The 18,215-nt window shown below is 40.0% G+C and overlaps 1 protein-coding gene across 8 annotated transcripts in view; it reads left to right on the top strand.

Moving 5' to 3' along the window:
• The window catches only part of GAS2 (growth arrest specific 2), a 161,039-nt gene that overhangs the window by 93,652 nt on the left and 49,172 nt on the right, over window positions 1-18,215 (top strand). For all 8 annotated transcript variants that reach the window (XM_038407865.2, XM_043516674.1, XM_043516676.1 and 5 more), the window contains 3 exons: window positions 2,693-2,756; window positions 12,516-12,660; window positions 17,019-17,126. In XM_038407865.2, the coding sequence (XP_038263793.1) occupies window positions 2,693-2,756; window positions 12,516-12,660; window positions 17,019-17,126 (317 nt within the window). The remainder of the gene's footprint in view (window positions 1-2,692; window positions 2,757-12,515; window positions 12,661-17,018; window positions 17,127-18,215) is intronic.

Genomic DNA, 18,215 nt, shown 5'->3' with positions numbered 1-18,215 from the left:
AAATTAAAATCACACTGGCATAAAAAGTTTAGAAGATTTGCACACCTTCTGTCACACCTTCCATCAGAGATCTTAAAGCACTTTACAAACACTGAATATAGCCTCACAGCACTTCTGTCAGAAAGGGAGGTGCTGTTCTCCCCATTTTGCAGAGGGAACATGTTTAGAGTAGCAGCCACCTTTCAAAAAGTGGATACTAATACTGGGTACCTTCAGGTTGAGACAGAAGGCATCTCAAATTGAGCATCCCAAAAAGGTACCCACAATCATTGCTCACTTCTGCAAATTTTGGCTTTAGAGACTTTCTCAAGTTCACATAAGAGGTCTGTAACAGAGGTAGGAATGGAACCCATGTCTTCTGACTTTCAGAACTTTGCTTTAAATCCTGGCCACTTTGCCTTGTTAGCTAATAGTCCATTAAAAAGCCCTGCTTGTAAAAATATAAGAATTCTGTTTTGAGAATCTAAACTATTTCCAGTGGGTACTGTATTCTATACAGAATGGCTTTTGTTTTCCCCTGAAGTTCATGAATGTGTATGCTGGTATAGTCCTCAGGAATGCTAACATTTTGCTGTTAGAAATACTGTATCACCATATTCTTATCACATCACCAGATGTTTGTTTTTATGGTTGATTATTACAACTTGTCATGCTCTAACAATGATTTCACTCTTTCACATTGTTCATTGTGAAATGCATGAAATGTGTCTGGAGCATTGTGGGTCAGATTCACTGGAGCACATTGTTTTCATTTAAGAAGTAGAAGTTTGAGCATTGGCAGAGACTTTCTGTCCTTCATTCAAACCTTCTTATGTTTACAAATACTTCCCCCCAAAATGCAGCCCTCTTTCCCCCCTCCCCCACCCAGCCTTACATCCGATGTGTGCAGATGTAAAGTAGAGGTCAAAAATATTTGCCCCCTATATCCCACCAAGATATTTCCAGAACTGGTTTATCCAGTCTGTTCTGGCTGTATATTTATATATTTCTTAGCATTAAGATACATTAAATATATTGCTTATTTTGAAACAGTTTTCAGGTGGAAGCAGTAGAATGTATGTCTGGGACATTGGTGTACATTTTTTTAACATATTAGTTTCTCAGTAAGATTAAGTTTTCCATCCATGAATTAGTTTATGGCAAGAAAGAATATTAGGAAAGATGGTGTGTCCAGGTCTTCTTTTACATCTCTGATATGTCTAATAACAGATGGCCATAGAATGGAAATTCTATTCCCAATGCCTTGCCACTTTATTGCTCTGCAGTGCAGTTTTCCTTCTGGAAATATTTTTGGTTCAGATTCTAGGGGGAAAATGTATATATATTTTTTCAAAGTATTGCTGAATGTGCAATCCCCAAAGTCATTGGGGCAGATCCTCAGCTGAAGTAAATTGTCATAGTTCTATTGATATCAATAGAGCTATGCCAATTGACATCAGCTGAGGATCTGTCCAACTTTGTATTAATTATATTCAAAGATATCTATTTCAGCAGTTCCCACTTAGAGGTCCATGTGTACAGCATGTAGGAGAAGATGAAAACTTCTTGACTTAAATTTTTTAGCCTCTGAGGCACCTATTGGGAGGTGTTTTTCACTTGACTAAGTGTTCATATATCTAAGCTCTCATGAACACAGCCAAAGTAGACCGATTTCTCTGCCACTGGTTTCTCTTCCATTAGACAAGGGGAAACTTGTCCATTTACACCAAGGTCTGAATTTATTCCCAAGAGGAGGATTCCACTAAGACGGGTATCTCTGGAGAAAAGAAAACAAGGTACCTATAATTCTTATCCTCTGAAGCTATACATCCAAATGGATTGCTCATCAACCAAGCTTCTCCAATCAGATTTTTTGTATACTTTTCCTTATGTATTTTACTGTGCCTCTTTAGGGGTGGGGAGGAGTTACCATCCCAAGTTTTTAAAGGAACTGATAATGGAACATGATAGTGCTTCCAAAAATACCTGACCGAGTGGTCCATGAGGTACTGCAGCTGCCTCCAAACATAAAAGCTATGGGAGCTCCCCCAGGTCTTGCACTGGATCCAAGCATGGCAACTTGCATAGATGCATATCTTCAGAGAACAAGATTTACAGATAAGTAGCTTTCTTTTCAAGGTCTGAGTGACTTCCTTGAGTACCCTAAACACATGTTGTATTCAGAGGGAGAGCTTGGGTGCACAAGTAATACAGGATCAAGTTTATAGAAGGATTTGTCTTCACTAATATAATTTTAATATTTGCTCATTGAAGCAGAGGGAGAAAAACAGTTTCCTACAGAACATTATCTTTATGGTTCGTAAAAAGTGATCCAGAACCCTTTGACATTTCACTAGTTTTTAGCATTTTTTAGGAGACCTCCATTTTTAATGTATAATGGCTATAGGTAGGCTGTATTTTACCAAATTGTGTAGACCAAGCTTTGGTGATTTAGGCTGGGATTTTCAAAGGACCCTAAGGGATATTCAGTGGGAGTTGGAAGCTCCTTTGGAAATGCCACATCTTGAGTCTTAATCCTGAACTCCTTATCCAGGCAAAAGTATCTTGCAAGCCAATAGCAGTTTTGCCTAAAAGAGACATTCAGGACTAACATGCTATTGACAGCCATTAGTAAGCTGGGATCTGTTTATCACTGAAAGCCTTAAAATATCCTTTATTGTAAATATTTTCTATCTGTATTTTGCTTTCGCAGTCCTCCATAAGCAGCCCAGAGAAGTGTGCCTTTGTTTGCTGGAACTTGGAAGGATTGCAGCCAGGTAGGTGAAAATATTTAGAGAATTAAAACATATTTACATTTTGACAGCAGTGGCTACTGAGAGACTTACTAACTCAGTGCATCTTCATGTTAACATTTACACTGGCCAGGGTCAAGGCAAAACACCCACTGATAGTTACACAAGAACACCTTGTGGGCAGTTGTTCAAACAATATAATCAAACTTCCCTTAATATAGCAATAAGATTTTTCTGCTGTCTTCATACTGCAAGGGGGATCTTGGGGCAAACTGATATAAAAGAAGTTTAAAATTAGAACAGGATTTTTCTAAGTAAAGTTGTTAAATTCTTACTCCTTATAATCATGTTGTCTCTGTAAATAATCAAAACTCGTTTCTCTCTAAATCTTCTATATTAGCATCTAACCCTGATCCCACTGAAGTCAATGAAAGTGTTCCCACTGACATCAGTGGTAGTAGAATCTGCCTTCAGATAACCTAGATCTGATTTCATTTACTCTGGCTGTAACCTCGTTGACTTCAGTGGCGTTATTCCTGATTTGCACCAATCTAAGATAAGAATCAAGCTCAGAAATTGAATCTTTCTCTGTTGGATGTTTATGGCCAGACATGGTACTCAAGAAAGGTTTCAACAGTCTCTGCTACTAAGACAACTATTGCTCTTGCTAGATTCAGTCTATGCTTTATTCTTAGAGGTCATATTGTGATATTCTTACATAGTCACAGTGAACTGTATCCTTTACATGAAATCAAAGGGGCTACTTTTGGAGTAAGGTATTTTCAATGTTAGAAAGGATGTCACAAGTTAGTCCTAGGGCATTATAACTCAAGAAGCTATTATTCTTTGTTTTTAAGAAAAAGTTTGCTTTAAATGCATTCATATCTTGGGAAGCAACTTCACTAAATTGTTCCCTCTCAAAACTTAAGTTCCCTCACTTAAATTTGTATATCCTGGGTTTTCCCATTGGTACTCTTTCCAGGGCCGGCCCACAACATTTTGGCACCTGAGGCAGGAAGCTCAAATGACGGCCCCATGCCCCCTCGCTTGGTCCAAAACTTTGAAAGGTCTCAATTCTGCCTTCTCCTGTTCTACTCCTCTCATGGTACTGCTCTGCTACCTACCTCAATAAAGGAGAACTTAAAATGCCTTGTTCAAAAATTTTAAGTAACACTTAACTTTCAAATGCCCGAACAGCAAATGTAACTTTTCTTGTCAGCATAGTAAACACTGGCATTTTTATCTGTTTGAATAATGAAAGTAGTGCTTTCCGTGCCTTCTTGGTTGCAAAGATTTGAACTGGTTCCTGAAGATCCACAGTCTGGGCCAGCTCATGCTCTATTGAGATGGTTGCAAGGCCAACCAGCCTCTCCTGTGTCATTGTGGAGCATAGATGTGTTTTTATTAACTTCAGCTTGGAGAAGCTGTGTTCTCCACTGGCAGCTGTTACAGGAAGTGTTAGAAGTATGCGCAGAGCAACAAAAGCATTTGGAAAGAGGGTGGTCATCTTATTTGTGCACCTATATTCCAGAACAGCCTTTGGAGTTGATCCTGCTGAAATGTATCTTGAAAGGGCTTTCAGTTCATCATCTAAATCACTCGCATCAATATCATGCATGTCATCATGTGTCATCACTGTCTCTAGTGCCCTGCATTGCTGGTGTAGGTCTTCTTCAAGTATAGTGAGGAGATTTGGAATATCATACAACATCCCAAATATACTGCTGTGTTCCTTGAGCTGCATGAAATGTTCAACTGACTGTATTGCACAATCTAGCACCTGGTTAAAGAATTCAACTTTGAATTGTTGTTTGGGGTCTCTTATGGGATTATCCCGTGCCTCGTAATCAAAATGTCGTCTTATTCGGTGACTCTTGTATTCTTGAATGGGTGGGAAAATAGCTTCAGTGTGAAGTTCCTCTGTCAACTTCTGTGCACTCTTCAGAACGTTTTGAAATCCCTCAACTGACCGGTAAGACTGTAGGTATGACTTTGCTTTGTCCAGTTGTTCCATTGCTCCAGATATATCAAGGACAACACCTTGGAGTCTCTTGCTTACAACACTTATTTCAAACAGTATGTCATGCCACAACACTAAGCCACACAGAAATTTGGAGTTATGTATGTTTCTGGTGATTCCATTTCCCTCTGCCACTGTTCTCCCATGAACAGTTCCTGTCATAGCATTATCCTCATAATGGCAACTATGGCATCATCTATCCTCTCAAGTTGGTGTTTGATAGGCTTTATCGCCTCCACTCAACTTTCCCATTGTGTGGGATTGTGTGGTTTCAGTATCAGAGAGGGTGTTCCCAGATGTTGCTTCAAAATTTGCAATCGATGAGCTGATGCAGAGAAAAAATACATACATGCTTTGAATTACATTAAAAAATTCAGCAACCTCACTAGAAGCTGATGCTGCATCACTGAACACCAAGTTCAATGAATGAGAACTGCATGGGACAAAAAAAGCTTGAGGGTTTAACTCTCAGATCCGTGTCTGCACTCCTCTGTTCTTTCCTCTCACGTTGGCACCATTATCATAGCCCTGACTTCTCATGTCAACTATTGCAATTCCCATATCTTCCAGCTTTTTAAGAAGCACATTTGTCATACCAGGTCTTGTAGTATCATCAACGTCAATAAATTCTAGAAAATGCTCTCTGACAGTCACCATTGCAGAGACATTTTCACTATGTTCTGTTGTTGTTACAAAACACACCATTAAAGTAATTTGTTCCGTATGGCTGATGTCCGGTGTGCAGTCCAGACCAACAGAGTAATATCTTGCTCACTTCAGATCTGCCACAATCTTCTGTTTGACTTTTGTTGCCAGTAACTATATGATCTCATTTAGCATTGTTTTTCCAAGGTAATGGTGTGTGTACATTTCTGGGGTGGTGACTTTTCTTAGATGCTCTTGGAGTACGGCATCAAACTCAGCCATCAGCTCCACAATTTTAAGGAAATTTCCATTGTTTGGCACATACAGCTGATCTGAAGTGCCACGCAGAGCTAGGTTTTGGGTAGCAAGCATTCTCACAATGGCAATGAGCCTTTTCAGTCCATTTTGCCAGTAAAGAGACTCTGATGCAATCTTCTCTTGATGCTGATCATCTATGGTGGCCTTTAACCTTAGTCTCATCTCAAGCTCTTTCTATCTATGGAATGCTCTCTGGTGATTTCCTGCCTTCTCATGGCATGCCAGATTTCTAGCCAGATTTTTCCAGTCCTTTGTTCCTGTAGAACCCAATGTGGCTGGAACATTAGACTGGAAGAGTTTGCAACAAAAAACAGTATGCAGCATTCTGGGTTTTTGAGTACATAAGCCATTTTGTCACCATTGGAGATTTCATGCCAGTAATGTGTTGAATGGAAACTTCTATTTTCATTGTCTTTGGGGAACAAAGTTTTTCACTTGCTGTGGCCCATGCAGGACAAGGAAGTCCCTCAGGCTACTGCTCAAGTGGGTCCATAATCCTGGATCATCTCAATTTAAGGAACTAAACTCAGCAGCAGCTGTTTCTTGTGCCTCCACCACACTCTTCTCTGATCTACACTTTTCTTCAGGAATGTGCATGGTTACATCCATTTGAGAGGGAGATATGGATGCTGCAGTAGCTGCCAGGTCACCTGCACTCTGACTAACTGGAAGATCAGGCATCTCCTCACCACTCACATCCTCACTGGGGCCGGAAGGCTCACTATGAACATTTGTCTCTATGTATCTCAGGAGTGCTCCTTCCTGCTTAGATAGAAAAGCTTCCTTTTGCTTTCTTTCTTTTTCCAAATGCTGTCCCAGAGGGGCGTTTTCTTCTTTCACTCATGACTGCTGTTCTGTGCCAGCTATAGTGGTTCTCAACACTCAACTGAGGGGGACAAATAAGCAGGTTGGTAGCAGGGCCTGAGTGAGGGAAGATATCAGCCTCTTAAAGGCCTAACTAGCTCTTACTAGTTCAGTTGACTGCCTGTTCTCCTCAAGTGGGTTCAGGGAAACAGCAGGAAACAGGAAGCTCCCTGACAAGCTGGTGTTAATCAGTCCAGGCTCCTGGGGATACTAGAGAGGTACATAAGAGGCTCCTCCTCCTCTCTCTCCCTGCAGCTCCTGCTGCTTTCTGTTATTCCCTCTCACCTTTTCTCCTGCCTGCCTGTTATGTCTCTTGTGCCCTCCTTCCTCCAGCACAGCACGCCACCATCTCTGTGCATCTAGAGCAGAGAGAATACACATGTACCAACAGCACACACAATTTTTTACAGCCTGGGTCCTAGTGGCACCCCCCCCCACCACGTCTGGCACCTGAGGTGGCCTCCTCAGTTCACCTCATGGTAAAGCCAGCCCTGCCTCTTTCATAGCAGTGTATCCCTTAGGTGTAAAAACAAATTCCAAGTCATATAGTGCTATCACTTATTAAGCACAACTTCATTTTTTTTTTAAATGACCATGCCTGTTTATTTTGGTTTGTAAAAGATACCCTCCATTTCATCATTCCATGCAGTCAATGGGAATTTAATGTTAAAAAAAAAAGTATCAAGATACGGTGTAAAGAGAGTCTCTCTCTGCAGTCTCTTTTTAATACAGGCCACAACCTCCTAATCCTTGCAGTGGACCCCCCCTTGTGGGCCTGCTTACTTTGTTTACAGGTGTGGGGGGGAAACGAAAGTTCAGATTCAACACAAAATAAGGCCCTTCCTGGGATCAATAAAAAAGCAGAAATGTTCGTGGCACCACCTTACTTCAGGGGTACTTACCTTGTTGGAGTCCTTACAGTTGGGTAGCCAAGCCAGTCTTTCCCTATCAGGGTTGCCCCAGGGGTCTCTGGACTCCTCACAGAGCTGGGGGAGTTTCTTGCACAATGGTTACTCCTGCTGCACAGGAGCCACTCCTTTCTCAGGGCTTCCTCCCTTGCTGACTGCAGCTCCCTCCTTTTTAAATCCCTGCTCCCTACCATGAATGATTGCCAGGGCTGGAAAGGTGAGGCTACTTTAGCACACAGAGCCTCCCAAGCCCCTTCCCTTTCAGTGCGGGGTTTATACACTCCATCACATATGGCTCATATTTTAACCAACTTGGGAGCAGAATAACAGGCAACTCCTTCTTCCCGTTTTGACTTGTTTCTTTTCCTCCCCCCTAAAAAAATCCTATCTCAATATGGGATTTGCAAACTCTCCACGGCCTAGTAAGTTTTCAAGGTGCACAGGAAATGTTGGAATGGGTAACATAACAGGGTTATATCATTTAAATGACAAGTATCTAATGGCCTTCTTGCTTTAAGTGTGCTAAAATCTGAGCTATGTGGGAGACGAGTGATTTGAATAGACTCTGTGTTTTGTATGTTGGCTGGATTTAACAAAGAAAAAAGCATTCTAATAAACTGAACTCTGCTATAGCTATTGCTTTAAATTACCCATGAGGAACAATAAGATGTAAAACAGACATCTTTCTTGCTTTTCAAAGCACTGTTCACCTTGAAGATCGAATTAACTGTACTAAAAGTCTGTGGGGCCTGCTTTTCAGAACAGGAATCTCAAAGATATAACATTGAAAAGGAGCTTCTACAGAGTCCTAAGGAATTAGGAAAGGAAGAGATGCTGAGCAGTTATAAATACATTTTTCTTCCTCCTCCAAAAGCACAACGAGGTGTTTGGGGAGATCATCATTAAAAGTCACATATGAAATTCTCAAAACAATTTTCTCAGATCTCAGTGTTTAGGGCCTGATTGAACTCCCAGTCAAGCCAGTTTGAATCTTTCCACTGATTTGAATGGGAGTTGGATCAGGCCTTTACTGAGTGATAGATAGTATGGATGGTTTGGGGGGTGGGTGGGGGATGAAAACCTTCCCATCACCCTATTAAACTGGCCTTCTTTCTAGAAACAAACCTTTTAAGGTTCTGTAAAGACTGGAGACTTTTTTATATAGAGGAAATAGAGAGAAAAAATCAGATTTCATTTGAAGAGGTGTAAATTTAGAGTAACTATTGACATCAGTATAATTACTCCAGACCATAATTGACAGCTGAACTTGTCTGCGGGAATTTCTCAGGAGATTTTCAGATTACTTATTTTGCTGACCAAGGGTCTGATTCCCCTTTTGCTTACATCAGTGTAACTCCATTGACTTTAGTGGAGCTACACTACTTTATATCTGTATTACTGAGAAGAGAAGCAGGTCCTAATCCAGGGGAGATAGCCGTTAAACTGCCTGACTTTTTTGATTTCTTATCAAAACAGAACCCAAACATTGGGCCATGTTGTGTCTTGGTAGCCTACAATGAGGGAAAAGCAAAGTCAGCTTTTTCCAGACAAAGGGTAGGCACAATCGGTCCTCTCCTAGTTTGCGCATCACTATCAGGTACATGTCATTGTGTAGATGCTACCATTTAACTCACCATACATTATGGAAGCCTTCATTATTAGCAAATCATCTAAATAGTTTTCAGAGTGTTTACATTAGTGATTTGTGCCCAGAGAGCTAGGCTAATACTGTACACCCACTCAGCAGAAAGATGGACCAACCTGATTGGATTGAGCTTTGTCACCATTTGTACAGAACACATCATCTCGCAAAGAGAGAAACTATTGCAAGTTACTACTGGAGCTTGCATTTAAATGAACGAAAGTGAAATTTCAAAAATAGTAAATTTTTTGAGGAAATCATCCAAATAAATTAATAAACAAACAAATACCTTGCTGACAGTGGGTTGGCCTTTCATTAGAGAAGAGTTTATTTATATTTCAGGCTCTTGACAGACCTTCAGGGCCTGAGCCTGCTCCCACTGTAGTAATCTGTGGTCCCGATCTTGCAGCCTTTGCTCATGTGAGTAGTTCCAGTTGAAGTGTACTCATGAGACTTAGAATTGCAAGATCAGGGACAGTGTTAAACAGAGGGTCAGCCCATTATCAGAAACTAAAATCTTGTTCTGCATGTAAAAATGGCTAATCAGCTACTGGCCCCAATCAATAACTTTTCTGATTTTTCTCTTTTGTTCATATGATGGAAGTTAAAGCAGGAAATATGAATAGAGTATAGTAATAGAGTAGAATATAAGACTTGTAGGCTTTTCATTCAATAAATACAATTGGCCAAATTCTGTACTGACTGATCCCACATGAGTGGATTGATAGTCCTTGTGAAAGATGGATGAATCCTATGGGGTAAAATGCAGTACTGACTTAGGCTATCCAGTTCCATTGCAATCAATGGCATTGTGCGGGTCTGATTTATCTTTCACACCTTTGTAAAGTAGGAGAAGCTCCAGTGAAATAGTTGGAATTACACTGAGGTAAAATTGACATAAAAGTGAGCAGAATCAATCTTGCTTCATGTGTAAATATGTCTTAAAGAATGTTTACATTCTGGAAAGTGAATTAGGTGCAAATATATCTGTGTGCTGCTTTTTTGGTGGTATGACACGCAATAGCTAAGCTGTCCGTTCTACAAAAAGAATTGGAATTCTTCCTATGTGGCTGTAAAACTTTTTTTTTTTAAATCAGCCCCCAGATGTTTTTTGTTAGAAAATTATAGTCTGTTGAGAAGTTATATCTTTCTGGTATTGTACTTAATTTTTCCTTGGGAAAAATAGGAAGTGATGCTCTTAGAAGTCTATTGGAGATCATTTTACAGTCTGATGCTGCTCTATTTGTAGTTATGGAGAAGGCAGGCTAGAAAGGAGTAGAGAAGGAAATTCCCAACATAGTTCTCAGTACAGGGCTTGTACCTTTTTTTTCATGGAAAGCCACTGTGAGAAGAGCAGAAGGATTTCTTTGTCGATTCAGCCTTCTAATTAAGCTGTTTGATTGTGATGCAATACATGGAGAATATATGTTTAAATTTAATTTCAGCTGATTAATGGAAAGAAGTTTGTTAAAGTTATCTATAATAATTATATACTGTCTATTGTAATGATAGAAATCAGAGGTGAATTAGATTCTGAAAAGCAGCAGAAGCAAAGAAGCAGCATTAATGTGAGTGGGAACGGTTTATTTGATGAGTAAGGCCTCATGCAGGTGTAGGCTTAGAGCCCAGGGGGAATTTAATGATTTACAGCATGTCAGCATCTGCAGACAGACAGGAAGTAAATGGATTGTATATAAGTGTTCGCTCCAATGTTGGCTGACTTTTTGTTAGGCAGACTGCACCAGTTAGCAGCCAATACAAGCACAGATTTGGTTCTTAGTTTTCTGGGTATTAACTTACTATGCAGCAGTGTGATTAGCTTGTAGTTTGTAATGAAAAATGCAAGGGCCAATATATACACTTATGCCCTTTGCCTATATGACTTTAAGTTCTATGATAATGTTAGTCTTTAATACTTGGTATATTTTTGGTACATAACTTTAGTGGCTGGGTCATCAGCTGGTGTAAATCAGCAAAGTTCTGGATCTGACCCTAGGTTTTTATATTGCACAATACAATATGTATTTTCACTAAAAAATGGTTTGATGTGAAAACCTATATTTAGCATGGTGGTCTTTAGCTAAAATGAAATAATCATATAAAAATATATTTTCTTTTCTTGTTCATTTCAAAAAAAAAGATGGGTTGTAGTTCAGTGGTTAGTTCTGTGAAGTAGGCATCAGGATTCTGGGATTCTGTCTCAGCTCTGCTATTCACTCGTTATATGACATTGGCCAAGTAACTTACAACCAAACTTGTAAAAGTAGCCACTGATTTTGGGTGCCTCAATTTTTTGAGTGCCAAACTTGAGACACTTTAAGATTTTCAGGGATTCACTTTAATTGGAACAGTGAGTACTGCGCAGTTCTTAAAAAACAACAACAACAACAGACCCCACAGATTCAAAGTTGGGCTCCCAAAAATTGAGGTGCACAAAATCAGTGGCCACTCTTGAAAAAATTTGGCCTGAATCTATCTCCATTTACCCATCTGTAAACTGGGCATAATATCTATTACAGCAGGTTATGCTCAGGTTTAACAGATTAATTTTTTCTCATATAGATTTATTGTGAAAACTATTTAAGTTTTCATAATTCCTAGAAAAAGTCTGAGAGAATGGTGAAATGCGAAGTAGATGTTCTCTGAACTGAACGCTCATATTATAACAATTTTGGGATGTGTCTATCACATACTGTGGCAAGGGAGGGGTATAAACCTCTTGGATGCCATGCTAAAGGGGTGGCTCCTCCCCTGCTTCCTGGCAGAGCAGCCAGGGGCAGGGGCCCAGACACTCAGCAAGGAGCTCAGCTGCAGACCCTAACGAGGGCAGGCTCAGGAGAATCAGCTGAGCCAAGTGGAGCCAGCTGGGCTGGTGCCTGGGAGGAGATATAAGCCCAGGGAAAGGCTTAGTGAGGAGGCTAGCCAGGGGAGAAGCCAGAAGACCCAGGGGAGGGTCAGTGTGGGGATCGGTGTTGGGGGAATTGGGGCTGCACTAAGCACTCTAAATAAAGAGACATGGGTGAAACACCTGGAAGAGGCATCGGGACCCTTTCTTTGACCAGCCTGAGCACAGTGACAAGAGGGCGAGAACCTATGTGCACCCTGTGACACATACCAAATACCATATGACATATTTATAGATGTTTCTCTAACAAGCTGAAGACTCAGCCCATTTGTTGTAAATTTGATTAAATGAGAGATGCTATTTTAATTTTATACTGCATATTTATGATACTGATAGCAGCTACAATAGTATATCATGTACTCATCCCTTCATTAGTGTGTTTAGCAATTCTGTGTTGCACAGCTGTATATGTATGAAGTTTATGCATCATGATCTATTAAGATATGAAAGCACTGGTAATTTGTTTGCATGTTTTCAAAAGGTTTGGTGTGGAACCTCCTGGGTTAATAAAGCTGGAGAAAGAGATTGAACAAGAGGAAATACTTTCAGCCCCTCTTCCGTCTCCTTCACCCTCCCCAACAAAGTCTCCAGGGAAAAAGAGCACAGGAAAACTGTTGGATGATGCTGTAAGTGTGCTTGGGCAAGGCTTCTTATCATGAGATATCGACAAAAAAATAGACTAACATCTTCCTGACACATTCTGACATACACAGGACATAAGTGCCTGAGTTTGACATCTCACCACATTTAGAGGTCTAATGACAAGATTTGCAAGAGTCTACAATTAATATCACTTGTGACCACAAATATTTGCAGTTTGGAAAATTTAAGTGGATAATGGAAATCTGCAATTTGGCCCATCTTTGCAGTGCTAAAGTTCTTACTGAGGTCCAGGTCTGACTGTCATTATTGTTTTGTTTTATTGTATTTTATTTTATTTTATTTCATTTTTTTAAACTAGTTGTTGACTGAACTCTCATTTGATGTTTTTTTCTGAGGAAAGACTGAGTCAGGACTGTGAGATTTGTCCCTTACTGACTTGTACATATTTCTAACAAAACATTTCTGAGTTATTTGAGCCTCTTTTTATGCTCTCGGTCTGCATGTCTCTTCTAGCATAAAACAAGTTCAAAATAGATTTTTTTCCCCTTACTATTACCAAGGAAAATACCTTACTTTACAATCCATTAAGCTCTTTACACGATACTGTAGTGATCGTTTCTCATTTATGCTCCACTAGAGGGGTTCACTTTGAAACAGCTGCAATCAGCTGAAAGAGACATTTGAGGCAATGAAGAGGTTAACTAGGAAATTACAAATATATTCTATAAAAAGAAACAGTTACTATAGTAACTGCTATATCACATGGTAGATGTGCCACCTGGGAGTTACAAAGCGCTTCTTGAAAAACCTATGTGCCACTTTTGTGTTACAACGAGCAGATGGAATCTAATGTTCATTCTTTTAATGAAAAATGTATTTTTAAAATGTAAATAGGTTACATTTAACTTTTATATTTTGTGTCATCTTTAACTATGCAAACCCACTCATTGCTTCTCTCGGAGAATTGTGGAGAATACGGGTATGTTTAGAATGGAAGAGATGACTGTATATCTCAGGGGAACAGAGAAGAGAGTATGAAGGCTGTCTCCAGCCATCTTCTTTAATTTAAAATGCAGTAGGGATAGAAAGGGTTGAATTTATCCAGTTAAATTCCTGATCCTCACTGTCCCCAGACTATAAACTAATGGCAGCACTCATACAATCCAGACACAAAAAAATAAAACAGGGTTTAATTTTGCCCTCCACTTCCATATTTGATTTTTAAATTCCAGTCAATAATACTTCTATGCACCTCAGGCCAGTGGGGTTGTGGAGGCAGCAATGGCAAATGCAAAAGTAAGGCTTTGATTCTCCCGAACACTGAGCTGCTCTGTGCTACTTACCCAGAATAAAGCAACTCTAAAGGTGACAGACCCAGCTACTGGAGGACTCCCCCTGCTCAGGTGAATCCTTGGCAGCATAGAGTTATCATTACAGGCCCTACACCACCTTTCTGCTGGCTTCTAGTATAAGGAGTGTCACCAGAGGGCATGGTTGGCATGTATCTATGTACTGGCGATCCCTTCCTGTTAGACCCTGGGGCCATGGGCCAGCTGATTTGGGGAACATTTAGAGGATCACTCTGGTATGCAGTCCCAAGATCCGAGGACATATATGTCCAGATATACCTTTTGCAGCTCCTGCAAGCTACATTCGATATGACCCATTGATTTCAGTAGAGTTACTCCTGTTTTAAGCGGATGGTAGAGGTCCTGAATATCTTAAGATTGGTTTGATATTCAACATCCCAGACCTAATACTCTTGATGCCAGTGTGAATGAGAGGAGAATTTCCACTGGAGTCACTGGAATTATTCTGGTGTAAAAACAAATAAGTGATTGGAAAATCAAGCCCAATGACCATTTTTAATGTGTTTAGTGCCAAGTATAATTTCAAGCCATGAAGTAAGTTTCATGACAATATTACTGCACATTTTTGAGTGAGGGAGGAATCATTCCCAGCAATTATTCCACAAGGGAAAAGGCCTGGTCAGATGGGAGCATTGAATCATTTTAGCAATAAGGTGGAAAGCCCTCAAATTAGATGATAGAAGGTAAGTCAATTTTCAAAGTTTCTCTTCCTGGCCATCAGCTGACAAGATTAATTACAGAAAAAATGTTAGTTAACTTGTTCACTTTTTACATCTATCCATATCCCCAATCACCTCCAACAAAAAGAAAGTTCCTTTGATGTGTTGAAATTTTCCCTCAAATATAAAACCTAAATCCTAAAACCTCCTCCTCTGTATAACAGATCTGTTCCTGTATTTTTGTCAGACAACCAAAATACCTAACAGAGCCCCAGTATGCGACTCTGGCCTTTTTCCTTTTAAGAAAGTGTTACTCAAACTTTCATCAGTAAGTTATTCTAACAACTTTCTTTCTGTACTTAGGCTCTTTTTATGGGGCCTTAGTTTACAAATTGGATCTGAAAAGGTCTGCTGAGTGTTATGTGAAGTGGACAAAACCTTTGGAAAGTGTGTCCTGCATTTTGTTTCATTTGACATCAATACATTAGGTCAGCTTTCATCCAGGAGAAGGACAGTATGTGGAAATGATTGCCTTCATGCACTTGTCAGTGTTTCTTGGTGGAAGTGCTACTTGAATGTCAAATTAGAGTTCACTCAACCAGATCTGCTTGTTGACATTGATGGTTGTGCTACTTTAAGATCACCTAAAAGTTCAGAATATACATCTACTAAATATTAATGTCACTGGTTTCACATTCAAGGCTGAATTCTCAGTTGGAGCTGAAGTTTGGCTGATGTAAATGAGGAGTGGGGCAAAAGTAACTTTCAGCAGCCCTTGTTCATCCCTGATCCCTGGGCTTTGGGGTCCATTTTTTACACCAGTAACTTAGAGAATCCTCAAGGCAACTCTAAATTACACCTGGCGATAACAGCTCCCAATTGACTAATGCAACAGCAGGCAACCATGAGAGTGCAGCAGCATGTCATCTACCTTAGCCATGTCCCTGCACTGGTGAACATCTCAGAGCTGAGGATAGGGGGAACGTAAATGGCACCTTTCTCCCTGCAACTCTTCTGAATGACACTGAGTTTAGCTTGGGTCATGGCTCATGATCAGTGAGCATAGTGTTTTACCCAGGTATAAATGGATATGCAAGGTGAAGGTAGTGGGAAATCAGGTCCTCTATCTCTAAGATAAAGCAGTGTTAATTTTATTAGTAGGGAAGCCCTGCTGGAGAAATTACTGGGCACCTTCCTTTTTGTGTATCAGATATACTCAGGACTCCAGTACTTGGACTTCCTTTAGTTTTCATCTGGGACTTGTAGGTGGATTTTAATTGTAAGTCTACCCTCCAAAAATCAGTAGAGTTCAATTCTATTCACATACCATCAACTTCAGACTGACGAAACTTTGGGCTAAGTTGATCACTCAGTTATGTAATGCAATTCCATAGCAAATTGTGTATCTGAGAGCATCACTGGCCTCTATTTTATCTTTCCACACCTGGGAATTCCCTTCTGACTTGGGAATCCCCACAACCTTGGATTTCACAGATGCTTTAAAAAACTGCTGCTGTATTTATTTTTCATTTTAATATTTTTAATAAGTCAGAATATAGATTTGTTTAATGTTACCATTTTATGTAATTGAAAATACATGCAGATTTCAAGAAGAAATTAGGGCCCAATCCTTGGGCCCATCTGAACTCTGCCCATCACCCAAAGGGAGGACACATCATCTATGTTGTCATTACTGGTTGATGACAGAAGATGCTGATGCAAAAGATCCTTCTGCAGATATTTTAAGGTCTAGGGTCTTTCTTGTGGGTCCCCAAGCTATGTCAGAAACACTGCAGAATGAGAAAAAAAGAGTGGCCCTGAAAAAGCTGTGATCACCTATTTCCCCCCATCCCCCGCCCTTCAAATGGCTTAACATAAGAAGGGAGCCTGTGTTGCTAATATCTGCATGCTATATGAGGTTTATTACTATTTGATTCAAGGCTTTACCTGTACCAGATGTGCCAAATCCTGAAGTCTTCATTCAGTTTTTACTCATCCTTAATTCAGCAAAAAACCCACTGAATACACTGGGATTGTTCCCTATGGACCACATAGAAACTTAGTATAGATTTCATGATTTTGCCCATTAGTAGCAGCGATGGTATTGAAATCAGTGTCTTAAAAAGTCACTCAATGCCATACTATTAAAAACATTAGAGTTGAGGGAAAAAAGAAGTAAGACAATTTCAGCAATAGCGCTTTAATTAAAGGCCTGAAGAGGTGTTAGGAAGAAGTCATTTGTCATGATGACAGAGAATAAATCAAGGGCATGACATTATGTTAACTGCCCTTTTGAACAGTTTGCTGCAGGTACATGCTATTAAAGAGATACAATAATAACTTGTTTTTCAGGTCAAACACATTTCTGAAGATCCTCCTTGTAAATGCCCCAATAAATTCTGCGTGGAGCGTCTTTCACAAGGACGGTACAGAGTTGGAGAGAAGATTCTCTTTATTAGGGTAAAAAGTTTTCATTTTTCATGTTATGCAATGTTCCTTTGGGGGATCACTGATATCTGCCATCTGACAGCAACATTTTTTAATGCTTGGGCTGTTTCTTCCCAGGTTAAAATGGCACCACTGGTTAATGGGAGAAAATATTTTCTTTCTGACAAGTACAGATTCTCATCCACAGCACAATCGGGGAGATATAATCCATGGGAGGGTTCAGGGGAAGGAGAAAGGGATAGTTGGGTTAGAGAATTAATAACATGGTAGATTCTTCTACTTCTAGGTCATTGATTCCATGCTGGCCATGATAAATGATGACCAAAAATCTTCATAAATAGAGATGATGATTTCTTATTTCCTGTGGGAATAGTATTCTTGTCAGAAAAGCCATCGTCCCACTTTGTGTTAATTGGTACCCTTCCTGACAGTCTCAGGAGAGATATCAAAGACTGAATGAGATTACTCTCCCATCCCTCCATCCCATGGCTGATGTACATTGGTAGGGTAGCATGGGCAAAATTGCACTACTACAGGCATCTTTCACAGGTACTACATTAACTCACATACCGAAGAATTGTATTTGTAATACACATAGAATTTCTATCTGGTTGAGCTGCCCCCAAAAGGCACAATTTTGCAGTCATTCTTAAATCTTAATCTTTTGTATATTTGCTTATTTTAGTAATTTGAAAATACCCAAATTATTGATTTGATATAGGCCAAGATCCAGTCTGTCATTATGCCCCCGGTCCCCCAACATACATTTGTGCTAGACACAAGTAGTAGCCAGACAAAATTGCAACTCACCTCCTCTTCTCATTGGAGCAAATGGACTGTGCTATCTCTATTCCACCAGGGGTACGTGGCTCTGCTCTTGCACAACTGGGGGTTTAGGGCCTGATCCAAAGTCCGTAGAAGTCAGTGGGAGTCTTTTTAGACAAATGAAGTCAATTGGAATCTTAGCTTTTGAATCTGCAATCTACTATTTACTCCCTCATATTCTCAGTCCTGCATTCCTTGAGGTCCCAGTTCAGCAGAACACTAAAGGATATGCTTAACTCTAAGAAGATTCTTAAGTCCCATTGAAGTCAAGTGCAT

The sequence above is a fragment of the Dermochelys coriacea genome, chromosome 6 (genome assembly GCF_009764565.3).
Source record: "Dermochelys coriacea isolate rDerCor1 chromosome 6, rDerCor1.pri.v4, whole genome shotgun sequence".
Lineage (NCBI taxonomy): Eukaryota > Metazoa > Chordata > Testudines > Dermochelyidae > Dermochelys > Dermochelys coriacea.
This window is presented reverse-complemented; position numbering and strand designations above follow the sequence as displayed.